Source organism: Diadema antillarum, unplaced genomic scaffold (genome assembly GCF_040938485.1).
Source record: "Diadema antillarum isolate AM-2024a unplaced genomic scaffold, OU_Dant_1.0 seq00000821_RagTag, whole genome shotgun sequence".
Taxonomy (NCBI): Eukaryota; Metazoa; Echinodermata; class Echinoidea; order Diadematoida; family Diadematidae; genus Diadema; species Diadema antillarum.
The window spans coordinates 1,315,012-1,331,891 of record NW_027271698.1 but is presented as its reverse complement, the minus strand read 5'-3'; the positions used below and the strand labels follow the sequence as shown (position 1 = coordinate 1,331,891).

The window sequence follows — 16,880 nt, the reverse complement described above, 5'->3', positions numbered from 1 at the left end:
AGGGCTTTACAATATTGAAACAGAACTACTGGACACTGTAACTTTCTGGACTCTTAGAACTGATTTACCGTCAGTGTATGACACAATACCAAAGTGTAACTGATAGAAACCATACCTGATCGGAGTCCAGTAGGCAGTAGTTGACCCGTAGCTGGACCAGCTGGGCTAAGAGGTGCAGCACCTGCTGCTGAAGGACCACACAGCTGCTAACGGTGTACTGCTTCAGGGCTCGGATTACCAGCGGCTCAAAGAGCCGGATGTAGTTCTGCACTGCAGTCTGCCAAAGGAAGACAAGAATCAGGAACAAGCAGTGTGACTCAAAGGCATCTACTTGCCACAAGAATGTAAGAATTTGGCTGAATCCTAGTTATTCTTTCAGTGTCAATACTTGAAGAACAGATGCATTCACTTCAATGTAATGACTATGTTGCCTTCATCTCTTAATATCAATTCATTAAAAGGAAAAAGAAAAACCAAAGACAGATTGCAGATATTACAAGCACAAGAAATATCAGGGCCATTAATGAAACATTTAATAAAATGTACACACATAATGCAAGGAAAACAGGAAATTAATGTCTATCAACAAACCATTTATCATGGCATTCAAACATGGCTCACCTTGTCTTTGCTACTCTTGGAGGACATGCTGGCCCTCCGATCAGCCCGTGTCCTGATCCAGCCAAAGATCCTTAAAAGAGAAATGTTTTTTCCAACAGATCATCACAATATTGGCTAGATTCAATAGCAACTATATCTACTGATAAGATACTATTTCCTAATATCAATATAATCTATTCTCTGATGTTCTATAAAGTTTATCTTCATGACTTCATATCTGAGTTATCAAATTGATCGAAGAGTGCAACAGGAGAGGAGTATCCCAAGCTATAAAGTGCCTTATGAGAAATGATTCCATGATTTTACTTGCCTTTCTTAAATTGTACAGATCTTTGTAATACCATCAATGCATTCCACTACATATCACTGTTCATTAACCCTTAAGAACAACAACTTGCTATTACAGTTCACATTATAAATGGTACAATGGCTCCTACTTTTAGCACTACCATTGCAAAAACTGCAACTTACAAAGATAAAAGGATTATCTTAACTCCATTTATAATGCACTCACACCCAGCAAGTCAGAATGTTCAAAGAAATCAAAGGAAAAATGAAGGTGATACATGCTATAAAGGAATGCTAAAGATTATTAATGGAAATATTGCATATCCTGTATTTGTGTCTTTATTAATACATTCAGATGCCAATATGGAGTATTTACCCTGAGACTTCACTCTCTACATCGGGGGTGGTGGTGAGCTTGGGCCCCATGGAGGCCAGACATTGGGTGTACTGAGTGTAAGGAGCGATGAAGCAGTCGTGGTAGAGGCCTGGCTTCATGTTGGAGGTGAGACGGGCCGCCTTGCCCGGCTTCCTGGACAGGTGTGGGGAGGAGAACTCTGGGAGGCTGGCCAGGTTAGTGAAGAACAGGGCCTTCAGCAGCTGTGGAGGCAACAACACATTGATCATTACCTTTCACTTTTCGTTCATCATAACTTTAAACCCTTTGTGTGCTTCGAATTCAGGTTGTCACAGAAAAACCCATAGCATTGTACACTCTGTCCAAAGTCTCTTGCACAGAAAGGGTTTACTTACTTCTCATTTTAATGAGGTTTCTTGGCTCAGATGCAGATTGACATGAATCTCTGTGTATGATGTGAAGTGAAAAGTTGCAGATAAAATTTTGCCTGAACATAAAGCTGGATGTCATCTACAAGATTACATGATCATACAATAGAAAAATATCGACTTTCTATTTTTAGTAAATTAATTATGCAAATTTATGCATGAACTCATTGTTTCACCTTTAACTCCATCAAAAAGGCTGAAGGATTGCTAAAGTTTTGTGTCAGAATTCGTCAAGACATATCAAACAATTTTCTTGTAAAAAAATAGCACAATCAAAAATCAAATTCTTTTGTTTTTTATCGTTTTGTTAATTTCTTATGTATTTTATTGTTTTTTCGACCTTCTGTTTTCTATTGTTTTTTTGACCTTTTGTTTTCTATTGTTTTTTGCCAAAATTTGTTGCAGGGACTTTTTCAAGCTTATCTACATTAGAATTGATTAATTTCTATGATTAAAAGTTGAAATAATCTAATTCATATCAATTAAAAAAAAACAAAAACACACAGATTTGCACACGATATCATGAATTTGAGCTGTTTTCGGGTTGACATGCATATGCAAAACATCACGTAACTTCAGAACAATGTACCCGGACGTCCCAAATTTGGTCTTAAAATATGCGAGACTTCAATGCAAAAAGTCATGAAACGACGTGGCAAAATCTTTGCGCATCGCGGAATCGTGGCGCGAAATGTTGAGGGTATTGTAACTTCCATCAGGAATACATCTTGCTCTCATGCTCTCTTAAAAAATCTTTTTCCCCTACTTATTAAGTTGTGATGATGGCAATACTCAGAAGTTATATCATACGGTTGATCACTGATTGATACTTTTAATAGGGAAGAAGCAAATCATACGGCCAAATCTAATCTTCATTCTGTCATATATTGATCATCTTCAGACTAAAAATGCACATGAACACTGAATTCACACATAATATGGTGTACACAGTGGGTAAAACTCAGTTCTTTGAGTGAATGAGTGTGTTTGCTGCTGTACATCATTAGCAGGGTTGGATACTCACCTGTTCTACACACAAGATGGTCATCGTGGGTTCTATGGTCACACAGGACTTGAGGTATCCCAGGATTTCCTCCACATACTGAAACAAGAGTTATGAAATCATATCAAGATATCCAAGCACTAAAATGAGTCACACAAAGAAAGATGCATTATTTTAATACATTCCTGAAAACAAACACATTTCACAAATTAGTAAAGTAACATTACTGATGATTTATATAGAATATTAATGAAAATCTGATGCTGTTTATTATCCATCTTGTTTTTTAGAGTTCACTAACGAGTGCTGTTATCTTCCTGATATAATCTGTACTCAGTCACAAAACCTTGAAACTAACTGCATGTCATATTCTTGGGTTTGAAGAGCACATGCCGTCAAACCCCCGTTTGAGGCGAGACCCCATAACCAAACGAAGCTGATGGGGTGCTATACCCCCCTAACGATTTGTCGTTTGAGGGTTGGGAGTTGATGTACTTGCCCACTGCAAAATAACTTTCTACTCAGGCGTGGCAAACCTGGAGGCCAAGCCAGGGTTTAATGACCGCAACAGCTGTCATATTACGTAAGAGCATGATAAGGATATCTGCCTGTGGCAGACCATTCAAAGTGCACTCAATTTTCTCTATTCTTTCTAAAGTTTTAGATTTTATATTCTATTGAGAAATTCTATAGTCATCCATTTTGAATTTCGAACGAAAAAATTTGACCCATAATTAACAAAAATACAGGAATAAGGAGGAGAGCATTGTAGAAGTTTATCGACACACACACGCACCATGGAGCTACATAGCCCATGCCAAAACCAAAACAATCTCCTCCTCTCGCGGGTGCCCCCCCCCTGTGGCGGTGACTGATGCTTCGATTAGGCCAGGGTCAAGAAACAGGTGTTTTATATCTTTGGTTTTTAAGTCCTTGATTGCCAAGATATACACTGGCATTGTCTACAGGGGTGTAGCTTCTTCAAACGAGAGATTTGCCTCATGAAAATTAGCCTTGTAGAAAAGTCACTGCAGAGGTCATTACATTTATTCTAACTTCTCCAATTATGAAACAGGCTCTGCAGATATGAGCTTACCTGCCCAACTTCATTGATGGATGCTAACTCCAGCACTTGCCCTAGACATGAGAGAGCCATTTTCAGGAGTGAGCAGAATTTGTCTGGCCTACTTAGCTCCAGTGTGACCTGTTTGTTGGTAAGACGGAAAAAGAATTCAAAAGTTTAACAATGCCAAAATCCAACATACAAAAGCTGCACTGTTTGTTTAATCTTTAGAGTGAGGCAAGATGTAAGGCTGTGACCTGTTAATAAGAAATATAAAATAAGGACTAACAATGACAGATATCTGATACAAACACACTACATTTTTCGATCTGAGAGAAAGCATAACGTTTCATCATGAAAAATTACATTGTGCAAGCCCTCTTTGAAAATTTCCCACACAGAGATATCTAGTTTAGTTCATTCATTTTAATATGTCATTCTGGGTTTCTAAGACTCCTAACTAGCCAGTAACACTGCCTTCCCAAGGAAAAAGCCGTGTCTAGATAAACCGGAGCAGGAAAGAGAATCTGGCGGTTCATTTCTACCCATAATACCTTGTAGTTTTTGTAGGCTCCCCTCAAGACCTCATAGATCCTCATATAATGAGCCTGCTGGTAGAAGGAGGCAAAGCTTGACTTGGTGGATTTCTTCTCCTCAGCAGCCTCTGTCTTGTCTGGAAAATAATGCACAAAAAATTAAATCATCAATAAAGTCAGACACAGAGACAAGTGCTAATGCGTATGGAAGATTTTGCAGTATGAATATAGGAATGACAGCAGTTGGGTTAAATATGAAACTGTATCATTTGACAGTCCTGTTTGACTTGACACATCAGAACAATGCATTCAGTACTGTACTGTACTGTACTGTACTGTACTGTACTGTACTGTACTGTACTGTAGTACTTCAGCAAGTCTTAATTTCGTGCAAGTCGAGATTAAATTCATGATCATACAAAAGTACAAAGCACAAATGAGGACAAAAATAGAGCTCTTATAATATACGTGTCATGAATGAACTAATATACAGCAAGCGACAAGTCAGAACAAAACATTTGGGAATTTGCATTTTACATTCTATCTGCATTCAAAAACACCTACTTTTGCTTTGTTTCGTTTTGTTTGTTTGTTTGTTTGTTTGTTTGTTTGTTTGTTTGTTTGTTTATTTGGGTTTTTTTTTTTGGGGGGGGGAGGGGGTCCTTCTTTCTTTAAACAAGGCATGGGACAGATTGATCACTATGTGTTATTGGAAATGACTACTTAATGTCTTACCTGGAGTTGGTTTGCTGGGGTTTTGGGGCGTGGCCGGGGACTGGTCGGGCGTGTCCTTGTCTCTACCCAGCTTGCTCTTCCTCTTGATGGGGCTGAGGGAGGGGCCAGCTGGCAGGGAAGGCAGGGCAGTCTGTTGTGACGTGGAAAGAAACATGGAATAAAACCAATGCACTAGGATTTAATGCTACAGAACAACTGCAGAGATTTGGAATACATATTCTCCCTCTTCGTATGGCATGATGTGCCTGGTCAATACCGCCTGCTGACTATTGCTAGTCACCTGGTGCGAACCACAAAGGGTCAGCATCATCTGCCCTTTTTCTTGTGCGGGATATGTGGCTGGACCATTCGAATGAAAACAGTGGGTTCTTTTATGTGCATGAGTCATGATTCCTTCACACACAGGACCTCCACTTAATGTCCTATCTGAGGGATGGAGTGTCTTTGCCTCTTACTCGAGGGGATGCCATGATTACACACAACATTGTTCAGAAAGACTCACTGGGAATCTGACACGAGCTATGAACTGCAAGGCAGATGCACTACTGTCTGAGCCACATGATAAGGCAAATCAAAATGATAAAAAAATATAGTTAAATATATAACAGTGATACACCATTTGCTTATTGAATGATAAATAATGAATAAAGTCTCAAACATATACAAACAAGACAAGGGAATATACTACATCAATGGCATCATGTCCAGAAGCCTGTGTCTACATTAGGTTTTAAAAATCTTAAAATATTGACCACATTAAAAAAAGTAAATAGTATGTCGTAGTTTATCTACTAGTACTTTGGCAACAACATTTCCTTCATCATGCTGCACTAACAGTAATCTGTGAACAAATTTGAATTGAACTAAAAGTCATCATTTTGAATCATGTATTAAAAATAAGACCGGAACACTAAATGACTACAAAATGATTTTCTCAATATCCTTGAGTTGTATTTTTTAAAATCATCAGTATGCAATAGATAATTCCTGTCCTATTAGAAAGATATAGACATGCTTTGAACACTTATTATATAACTAATGACACACAACATTAGAAACATTGGAGATAAAAGAAACCTCAGACAAAACATGAAAACACACACTACCTGAGATTTGGGCGGACCTGGTTGGTTGCCTTCGATCACATGACTGAATATGCTAATGAGGCGCACAATGTGGAGGACCACCTGGTCCACGAGAGGGACCAGGAGGCGATTGCGGAGACACTGCCAGCTCTCCCCACCGGACTCCGCCTCCTGGGAAGAAGGCATGGAACGCTTGACTCCGGAGTTGCTCTTGAGTGAGTTGGCAGCAGCACCTGTACGGATGTAGATTAATAACAGTGCTCTGGTTCACTTTCACCCATCGCATTACCCTAATCATCATGTTTGTGTAAATCTGCTATGTCAGAGGGTGACTTGAGGAATCTGAGGGTTAAAGGGGAAGTACACCCTGAAAATTAGTTTGTGTCAATAGAAGCAGAAAATTAGAGGAACAGGACAGTGAAAGTTTGAACACACTGTGATCACAACTAAGAAAGATATGACTTTTTTTTTTTCTGAAACGGTGACCAATCAAACACAAATTGGCAATTTTGTGAAGTCACATGTGAGCTCACCCCATTTCTTCTGTACTATAGAATAAGGAATGCTCATTTGAATAAGGAATGTTCATTTTTCCATCACGGAAGTTTTCAGTTATAAATTATTGTATACATTTTTCTATACAAACTCTGCATCAAGGAATATATTCTGTCACCAATAACCAAAGAAATAACAAAGACTTAATAGAATTTTATGCACAGGGCTAATGAAAGGTGAGCTAACATGCTGCATCACAGAGTTGTCAAATTCTGTTTGAATAGTTACCCCTTCAAAAATTTTACCACTTTCTTTAGATATTCTTAATCATATTGTTTGAGAATGTGGCAAATTTACCCTTCAAAATGTGGATAATATATTGTGGTCAACAGGGGCTCACCTAGAAGCATGTTGGTTGCGAGTTGAAGCATGTCATGATGCACTGCCATATCCAGCATGGTGACGGAGGAAGTCAGCAGCGAAGTGATGATCGGTAGACTGCCACAGCCTGTCCCTCCGGCCAGCTCCTCTGCACTGACCCCACTCCCCGTGCTCCCAATACTGCTTGACCGGGTCAGCGTGCAAGGACAAATAAAGATACTCCACTATACTCGACTCCATATCGGGCTACCAAAAATTTTTGAGTGTGTATATTGTTGTTGCTTCAGGATGGAAGCTATAGTCTTCAACACCAACTTTGGTCTATTCTACAGCCAACTTCAGCCAAACTGCTTTTTTCATGGCAAAAGTTCACTGCTAAATTTTATCTGTTCAATAAAATATTAAAAGTAGATATTCCCCTACATTAAGTATAATCCTTTTATGAATACATAGTGTCATGGAAATTATGTTTATGCCTCAATTCAGTATTGACTTTGTTTAACTTACAAACTGTCATTATAGTAACAGTATATAGAATTTGAAGCCCTTTATCATACCTGCCAGTTTCCACATAATTATCAGGTTTATGATCATTTTCATGTCTTATTGAATTACTTCATCTTGATGTTTTTCTTTCTTACTTCTTAGCCTCAGTAATATGTGGCATTTGAAGCACTTTATCATACTGGCCAAGTATCCCATAAATATCATTGTTTATTGCACTAATTCTAAGCTTTGTTTAAAGATCAACTTTCTTATGTTTGTCTTGACTTTTACAGGCCACCAATTTCATTGTCAAGCCACCAAAAAATTAACTTTCATAATTTTGGTGGCCCATTTAAATGAGCCACCTGCAAAAAAAAAAGAAAAAAAAAGTGATTGTTCAGCCTTGCTATATCATTGTGTAAATATTCACACTGACGTTCATCACATTAAACTTCAGTTGTTGATATTGATACACGAATATTTCTTCTACACTTTAGCATTCAATAACAAGGCTGCAATCCTTGCTGTCAAATGCCAGAGTAGCTTGTTCATTCAACTTCCTCTACATGGGAAAGGTTGCCAGGTAGGTATCTTGGCTATTATGATAAGAAGACACCATATTTTTACCTTGTTCCAGAGCCGCTCTTGTAATTGAGACTACTCTGTCGCTGCAGCTTAGGATGGGAGCCCTCTTGAGTTGAGAGGGTGGACAGGTTCTGCGAGCAGCCCCATGCGTTCGGATGGCTTGTTATGGGGAACGCCACGGATAGGCATGCCAGAGCACGCACACAACCATACTGGAGGGAGAGAACACAGGCAAATTAGAACAAAAAGATGGGGGGAGGGTAATCTTCATATTGTGGGTATTACCTGTTCTTTTACTGCCAATATTAGAAGAAAGATATACTATCTTTGCTCAGAGCTGTTTAAGAGAAATGGAAAGACCTTCAAAACTTCATTCCATCTGTTAACATCATCGAAACAAATATCTTACTGGAAAGAAAAAGAAAATCAGCAAATAGGGTGATGGTGAGAAGAAAAAAAATTGAGCAAAAGCGAACTGGAGAGTAACAATTTCGACAGATGGCAAAATCTCCCTTCCACGCTTAGTATCATGTCATCACAAATCACATATAGGAAAGATCTTTCTTCTCTTGGAGAAACTCAATAGTCTGATGAAGTGTTTGTGTAAATGCAGAATATATTTTTTTTCAGAAAAAGAAAGACCAACGCAACCTATATATGCAGAAAGATTTGGAGCACCGGTAAATGCAAGTGGAATGAGTGAAAGTTACACCTTGTACTCGGCAGTTTGGTTTAAGAGTAAGCTCATGCTATGACAGACTGTTGGCAAGCTTCAAAATCGAACTCCAATATTCCGACATCCACTCACTGTCTTGTGACGCGAGTTTGAGTTGCTCATCGTGTCGAAGACGACCGCCACCATCCTGGACAGGGCCGACTCAGAGAAGGACCCCGCCGCCCCCTCCTGGAGCGGCCACTTCTGGAAGACGGTCAGTTCCTCCATGGTGGCCGTGATGGCCGGAGTGTAGGGCTGCGGTTCCCTCATCACTGGCTCCAGGTAGCGGGCCACATGCTCCCTGGCCAGGGCTGAGATGGAGCCCTGGTGGGGGTGGTCCACTGGATAGAACAGCCTGGGGATCAGCCTACAGGGGAAAGTGGGGACACAGAAGGAAAGGTATGACTGATTTTCCTACTCCACAATTTGCCATACCTCCACTAAATGCTTGTCTAAGAGCAGTTTACTAATTAAACTTTAATGTACTTATTAGAATACAGTCAGCAGATATGTGTCAGAAAACAAATAAAAGTGTTCAAATTCATGAAATTCTTCCATCAAGATGTTTTTATTGCAACTGATTGACAAATCTATTTTGTACGAACTAAATATACTTGTGTACATAAACTTATTTACGTTGATGTAGGGCAATTTGTCAATCAGTTGCAATACAAGTGTGCTGTAGACAAGATACTTCATAACAAGTAGAAAGGATACAGTACATCCCATTGACCAGAAAAGCCTGGTAAGAATATTTAGTTTATAAGGGAGCTTAAGATTTTCGCAACACGGACATTCAGAGGGAAAAAATTGCAAAAGAAAAGTGTAAAATTGCTAATCAAAATCAATCTCAAATCGTCTGAGTCTTTACGGTCGGTTCTGGGCTATTTTGCATCTGCTCAATCCATGACGCAGAGAGCTACTTGATGCAATGATCATATGGGGGCGCCATTTGTATAGGCTGCGTCTTCATGAAATCTAAAGCTACTTTACAACACGATGCAGGGAGAGAGGAGAACGGCCAACGCAATCGGCATCTAAAACCATGTGTCAAATCTAAAGCTCCCTACTGTGTGAATCTACCACTACAGTAGTGAAACGATAAAACGCCATTAATATAGTTGATGTTTCATTATTTTGCACCACACTGAATTGAAGGACAATCTGAAGGGCTAATACTTGTCTAGTACAGTATTCATCGCATAATCGGGACAGGTTGGGAGTAGCAAACACGGCCCCTTTAAGCGAGGTGCCCGATTTCGCGATGAGTACTCACCATACACTAACGGCATACGACATGTACATGTAGTGCACACACACACACACACACACACACACACATGCATACTGACGTACTGTACATGTACATGAATACACAACACGCTACCCCTCGGTGCGACCCTCCAGCTCTCCCTGCATTCTCGCAATGATGTAGAGTAATCGCAACCGGGTTCGATTCTTCTTCTGTCAAACACGCGTGTACACGTAATCAATGTCAGCTCATAGTCTAGATTCATAAAACGTTACGTATTCGCACATACATTGAACCCTTCTCATCTTTCACGCTCTCCCTCCCATTCTCTCCCTCATTTCACTGAATACGTAACTGTTCATAGCCCTCATTTCAATCACGTAACTTTTGCCCAGTCACAACTGAGGAAGATTGTGACGTACACACAGATCACAGTGTACAGCTGTATTGAAAGTTGAAACCAAAGACAGTAGATAACAAGATACGAAGGCACGCGATAACAATGGACTTTGCCCTCAGAGTGTATGACTGAGATTAAACAACGCACACAGCCTGGGCTGTATGAGTGAGGCATGTTTTTTATTGGATGTGAATCGAGTAGGAATTGCAAGCGAGTGCGAGCACATGGCTTTGCTTATGTAGGGGAGAAGAATGTTCGCGAAGGCATGTGCTTTGCAATGGCATGGATACTTATACACGGCGCTTTCGTGGCTATGCATGTACGTGTACTGGATGGACGGAGGTCAAAACACACCAATCCGAAGCTTGCTTTGTAAGTTTGTTGTAAACGACAACTGATACGGAATCTTTGAAATATTGTTGTGGTATTTTGGTAGATTTTTTGTGTAAAATATTAACAAAATCAAAGATCGCTTGAAGAAAAACTGTCACGTTTATCAGAGGTCCCCGCCCGATTATCCAATGAAAATAACGTGCGTTGGAAATGTTTCTGGGAAGCGTATATCATTTAAGCGAGGATCCCGATTATCAGATGCCCGATTATGCGATGAATACTGTACTTATAAAAGTCAGTCCAAAGCAGAAATGAGAAAGAAATGTATGACCATTACGGTGCAAATGTTAACAATCCTATATCAAGCCCTCACACTTACTTGACTAAAGCATCACTGGCTGCTGTCCTCACTCTGCCGTCCTCACTCGACAGAAACCTGAGCAGAATCTCCAGGACTGTCTTCTGTACATCATCCTTCTGTTGTTGTCGTCATTATTTTGATGAGATAGAATAGGATTTGAATAAGAATGACATAAATGAGAGGGAGGACCCAACACGAGGACAGCAATAATCAATACAAAAAGAGACAATGCATGGCCATTTAATCAAATGCAGTGTATTGAGTTATGCAAAAGCATCTTCACAGAACAGTGCATTTTGTTCTTCCATCTACATGTACCTCTGCAATACAGCCATAAAAGGACCATAAAAGGACATGCTATCCACAATATTAAATTCTTATAAACAAAGGCATACCTGGTATATCAAAATCTTTGTCATGCCATTTTGCCCTTGCAATATTTCTAGATTTTGTATCTAAATCATGATCACTTAATAATTATAACGCACTGTGATGCAATGAAATTGAGATTGAGAGATTAGATTTTAGAGACGACTCTAGGTGTTTACCTTGAAGACAAAACCCTTCTTTTCTTGCTCAGCCTGGCGTGTCTCAAGGAAGTGAAGCAATCTGTATCATTTAAGAAAAACGTGCATGTTTAGTCCAAGCAATAATCTAGGCATCTTATAAGATAGAGATATATTGCAATATAGGAAGTTAGAAACCTGAATTACAAACTATACCTCTTTATGCCACCTTGCTGTCAAACAAACCCTAATGTTACTGAGCAAATTGAACCGTTGAGGCTGAGCTGATTTTTCTACAACACACATTTCCCATAGACACCTGCTCGAGTACTGAGTATACTCAGGACTCGTCTTCAACAGGTTAACATGAAAAGTGGAGAACAGAAGCATATCTATTACCATATATACATCAAGGAATATCCCGATTTTTAGTCATGTCTTCTACTTTTCAGGTGAACACCACATGTCTTGAACACATCATTTTATTAAATAGGGTACCATTTTAAATCATTTGCGGTTGTTCACCGACTTTCAAAACCTTTCAATATAAAAGCTCTCTCTTGCTCAGTTTTGAAACTGCTATTGAAGCTTCTACTGGTTCAACATGCAGGACATCCTTGAAAGTACACCAGGTAGGTCCAATGTACTAGTATTTCCAATTACAGAAAAGTGCTATAAAGATATGTGAATATTCCTGAGGTTCACAAACATTGTGGTGGTAAGAATTTACTTTACAATAAATGACAACACTTGAATCTCCATGCACCAAATTTCCTGTAAATTGAACAGAGACCTAAATAAAGCAAATATTTATCACGTCATTCAGTGTCAAAGAAAATATACTCAACAATGACTAACCATTCATGAACTATATCGTTTCAAACAGCCAAAGGGACAGCCGGAGAAGCCTATATTACATGGATTTGTAATATTCATTTGGATCCCAAACTGAAGCTTGATACTCACTTGAAATCAAAAGTACTGATGAGGTCTAGCAGTTCAACCTGAACCAGCCAATACGTCGTCCTGGTGAGTTTCATTAGTTCGTAGGTCAAGGCAAGGCCAAGGTTACCGTGGCAACTCTTGCATAGCTCTTGAAGACAAAGCTGATGAGGGTAGTGAAATATAAAGGTGCTGTTAAAATGAACTGTTCACAGGAATGATTAATTACTGACTTTTAATGTTTGTCAATGGAGATACATCGTACCAGTCTTTGTAACCCCAGGAATGATATACCAGTAGTTGCAATTAATGCTATATGTACACCATGTTCCCGGTTGCCATGGCAATCACTTTTCAGGCCACCATGGACAAAACAGGATGTATGTGAGACAATGCAGGATGATGGGATGGGCAAATGTGACAAGCCGTGATTGCCGTGGATGCTGTGTCAGATTTTTAAACTGTCAAAAAATTTGCCACAGCAGTCAAGGTGCTGTTGGGAAGTAGGCCATAACAAAACTTTGAGGCAGTGTGTAGTGGGACGCGACAGGAAGTATGCGTAGTCTAGTCTGACCAGACACCGTGAGAACAGTACGTGTCTGATAGCTATATGTTCACTGGAGTGAGGATACCCTCATAACAAAACAAGAACACAGAGAGAGGAAAAAAAAGGAGAATTTCTCACTTGCCAAAGGTGCACAATGTTTCTGGTGAACAGGGCCTGTCGTGGCCGCCAAAACATGGCGAAAACGTAGCAATAGCAAGAAAAAAGTTACGACGGCATATAACTGTGGCATAGCACTGCTTTACCTTGGCTGCTTGACAGAGAGTTCTTGCCGTGACAGAAGACTCATCAGTGACAGCTGATGAGATGAGGGACACCAGGTAGTCTATACTCATCGGCTCTGTCACAACAAAAAAATTAGAGATGATCAAGAAAACATGGGTTATCATAATCTAAATTTAACTCTTGATTTAAATGCCTTTGTTCTGGTGGCAGTTGTTTATAAGACTTCAGTTTTCCTTCAGGGAAATAAATATGAATATGAATATGCAAATTTAATTGTTTTGTTATTTTTTGTTCAATTACATTTTCATGGTTTCACAGATCTAGATCTCTAATTTTATTCCTTTAATTGCTATCACCATATCATTGTTTTCTTGGAGGTGAAATCACCTTTAGGATCACATTAATGAGGCCTCAGATGTTCTTATAAAAGATCACAAACTAACTGAATGAATTATTGCAGGCAATATCTACTGTATCACTTTATCTACTAAACAAGTCACATTCACTAAACTACAACCATTGATAAATGCAAGTATGCAAATCCAAGCACCCTTTTTAATGTTATAATATGTGTGTATGCACATGTATGTGGGTATGACAGCAAATATTTATAAACAAGTTAAAAACTGCATGTATATATTTGTGTTGTTTGATCAACATGTCGAAATTCAGAAAGCTGGAAAAAAAAAATACAGTGCACCCCCGTTATAACGAACAAGCTTATAATGAAATTCTGGTTAATACAAAGTAATAATTCAGGCCGCAACATCATCCACTCTGTTTTTTTATTGTTTATTTGTTTGGTTATAACAAAATTTTCATACAGCGAAAGAAACTTCTGGCCCCTAGGACTTCCTTATAACGAGAGTCCACCATATATGTGAATGATTAGGAAGCAAACTAGCAATATCAGGATAATTGTGACAGAAGGTAGTAAGTTTTGTGGACTCACCTGAGTTTGTTTCCTGACACAACTGCCAGCACCAGTCACTGAATTCATAGTCGGACTCCATCAGCGATGCTCTGACGAGCTGACCAGCCAGCAGAAGGGTCTGTCCCCTCAGCTGGGGGTCCGAGTGGTCAATGTACAGCAGGAGGTCTCGAAGGAACTGCTCGTCTGCAGGAAGAAATGAAAGATTGCGGCGAATTAATACCGAGAGTCAGATCTGCCTACAGGTACCACTCTCAGTGAAGGAAATTTGAACCATGTGAGGTATAAAGTATGTACAATGTATAAAGTGGCCGATATTCAGCATAACACAAAATGGCCACTATATACAGGGTCTTCATCATGCTCAACTGATTCCCTGTAAGAACATAATAAATCACTTGACCACATTAGGTAGATGGTCACTAAAACAGCTTATAACGACACTTGTTAAATGTTGTACTCCACAATGTGAACTGTAGAAATATGGCATAAGCAGCAAACAAGTATACATGAAAAATGATGCATTAATTAAAGAATAAGTTTGAAATTAGAAATTTACTTGTGGAACAAGCTGGTTGCACCTTTACAGTAAGACTCAAAATATCATTCCAGCTTCAGCGTGTTACACTATTATATCACGAGTTCACAAAGCATAAAAATTCATATATGCATCATCAACATTAAAACACTCATCAAAAATGCAAATGCTTGACCACTGCCCACGGCACTCACTGTGGAAGAATCAATATCTCTAGTCCTTTTTTTTTTTCTCACAGAGTAAAAACAGAATGGTCAAACTACTGCAAAGAAAAAACATTGAGAGAAGCTCAAGCTGGTATCTGATATTCTATGCTGCCAATCAAATAGGGTCAAGCTGGGGTCAAGCCGGGTCAAGCCTGGGTCAAGCCGGGGTCAAGCCAGGGTCAAGCCGCTCAGGTGGTCAAGTTGGGTCAAGAGAGCCTCACCTGCCACACCCTCCTCTCCTTCCGCTGCCTCCTTGAAGAGCCTGTCAAAGAACACCCTTGGGTACATGCCCACGATGTGACCCGCACAGCCCATGGCCAGCACCTTCACACTAACCCGCGTCTTCCGGTCGGGGACGAGACACCCCCGGTAGCCAGTCAGGAGGAAGGAGCCGGCAAGGAGGCGCAGGAGGTGGCGTAGCGGGAGGTCCTCATCGGTGTAGGATCCTGGTAGAAGGAGGGAAATAGATACCCCATTCATATTGTACAGGACATTGAAAGCACTCCAGGAGCACTCCTGTAGTGGCCTACACTTTGTATGAACAGTCAAAGTGGCTCTGAAGTGCTCTTAAGGTATCATTTATCTTTTGCAAAAGCAAATGTTTGTGTTAATGATGTAATTCCTGATTTATTTTGTGTTATGTTTTGTTGGAAAAAGAAGAATGAAAAATAAATGAATTGAATTGAAAAAAAAAGGTATGCCCCTCTCAACTTGGTTCATAACCTACAATGCAGCAATGAAGATTATTACAATAATATTACCCCGATAAATATACCTTTCCAGCAGACAGAATTGCTAACTATCACATGCAAGGAAAAAAATATTTATGACCTACAAAAACCTTTTCAGTCTTCTATGTACAAAAAAAAAAAAAAAAAAATCCACCATCTCTTATGAAATCAGACAATAGTTAAATACTGATGAAAGCAAATGATGTTAAAATGCAAAGAAATGAAGAGGTAGCATTCATTAATTCAGGGCGATTCTGGCTCTGCCCAGACTCACCAACGTCGCCAACCCTATATTTCACTTCCATGTCTGGTGTTCCTTCATCCACCGTGACTGTTCTCTCACGCAGGGGACTGACATCCTCCCTTCCCTCAGGACTGTCCAAAACCTCATCACTAGAGGGCGACGTGGCCATGTACCCATCCTCCTCCTCTTGCACCGCATCTTTCTGGTCCTCCTCCGCCTTGAAACCACTCTCGGGAACGTAGGCGCCATCTTCTTCCACGCCCCCGATGGCAACGTTCGTGTATTCTGACGTGCCATCATCAACCACTATCTCTGAGGTCTCTGTTTCCGCAAAGCTGGTCGTTCTCGAGTCGCCAAATCCGGACAGATCGCGGGAGGATCTGTCCTGCTGTGACGTCTCCGAGTAGAGAGAGGCGGGGAGTGACTCCAAGCTACCGGTAGAGTAGCCGGCAGAGGTGGGGGTTGAGACCAGTCCAGATGATGTCTCAGAAGACGTGGACTGAACGGATGTCGAGTACTGATCTTCCTCAAGACCAGAGTCGGGAGCAAAGTTTGCACTCTCCTCAGAATCTATTTGACACACAGTTTAAAAACAGTGTGTTTATATCAACGGCATTATTCTTCATTATAGGAATGACCATGACCCTTTCTATACCCATGCATCCAGCTGTGACCCATAGATTTCCTTTGCCTCTGAGGTCAAAGCCTAAAACTAAATATACATTGGCTTAAACAATAATCGTTACCTGAAATCAATGCACTCTCATTACAGAGTAAATTGTAATAATCATATCAAATAATCTGTGAATGACAAAAAAGTGTATATCAGTACACCAGTGCTTTCATCACATTTTACCTTTAAATCATACA

The 16,880-nt window shown here is 39.9% G+C and overlaps 1 protein-coding gene across 1 annotated transcript in view; it reads right to left on the bottom strand.

Moving 5' to 3' along the window:
* Window positions 1-16,880, bottom strand: part of LOC139739847 (huntingtin-like) — a 74,785-nt gene that overhangs the window by 44,641 nt on the left and 13,264 nt on the right. Inside the window, exons 10-27 of the mRNA XM_071650442.1 lie at window positions 16,041-16,580; window positions 15,257-15,481; window positions 14,313-14,477; window positions 13,381-13,475; window positions 12,595-12,734; window positions 11,671-11,731; window positions 11,141-11,238; window positions 8,870-9,143; window positions 8,104-8,273; window positions 7,010-7,170; window positions 6,136-6,347; window positions 5,030-5,159; window positions 4,313-4,431; window positions 3,792-3,899; window positions 2,717-2,794; window positions 1,286-1,506; window positions 622-691; window positions 116-277 (exon numbers count right to left, since the gene is read on the bottom strand). Of these exons, the coding sequence (XP_071506543.1) occupies window positions 116-277; window positions 622-691; window positions 1,286-1,506; window positions 2,717-2,794; window positions 3,792-3,899; window positions 4,313-4,431; window positions 5,030-5,159; window positions 6,136-6,347; window positions 7,010-7,170; window positions 8,104-8,273; window positions 8,870-9,143; window positions 11,141-11,238; window positions 11,671-11,731; window positions 12,595-12,734; window positions 13,381-13,475; window positions 14,313-14,477; window positions 15,257-15,481; window positions 16,041-16,580 (3,029 nt within the window). The remainder of the gene's footprint in view (window positions 1-115; window positions 278-621; window positions 692-1,285; window positions 1,507-2,716; window positions 2,795-3,791; window positions 3,900-4,312; window positions 4,432-5,029; window positions 5,160-6,135; window positions 6,348-7,009; window positions 7,171-8,103; window positions 8,274-8,869; window positions 9,144-11,140; window positions 11,239-11,670; window positions 11,732-12,594; window positions 12,735-13,380; window positions 13,476-14,312; window positions 14,478-15,256; window positions 15,482-16,040; window positions 16,581-16,880) is intronic.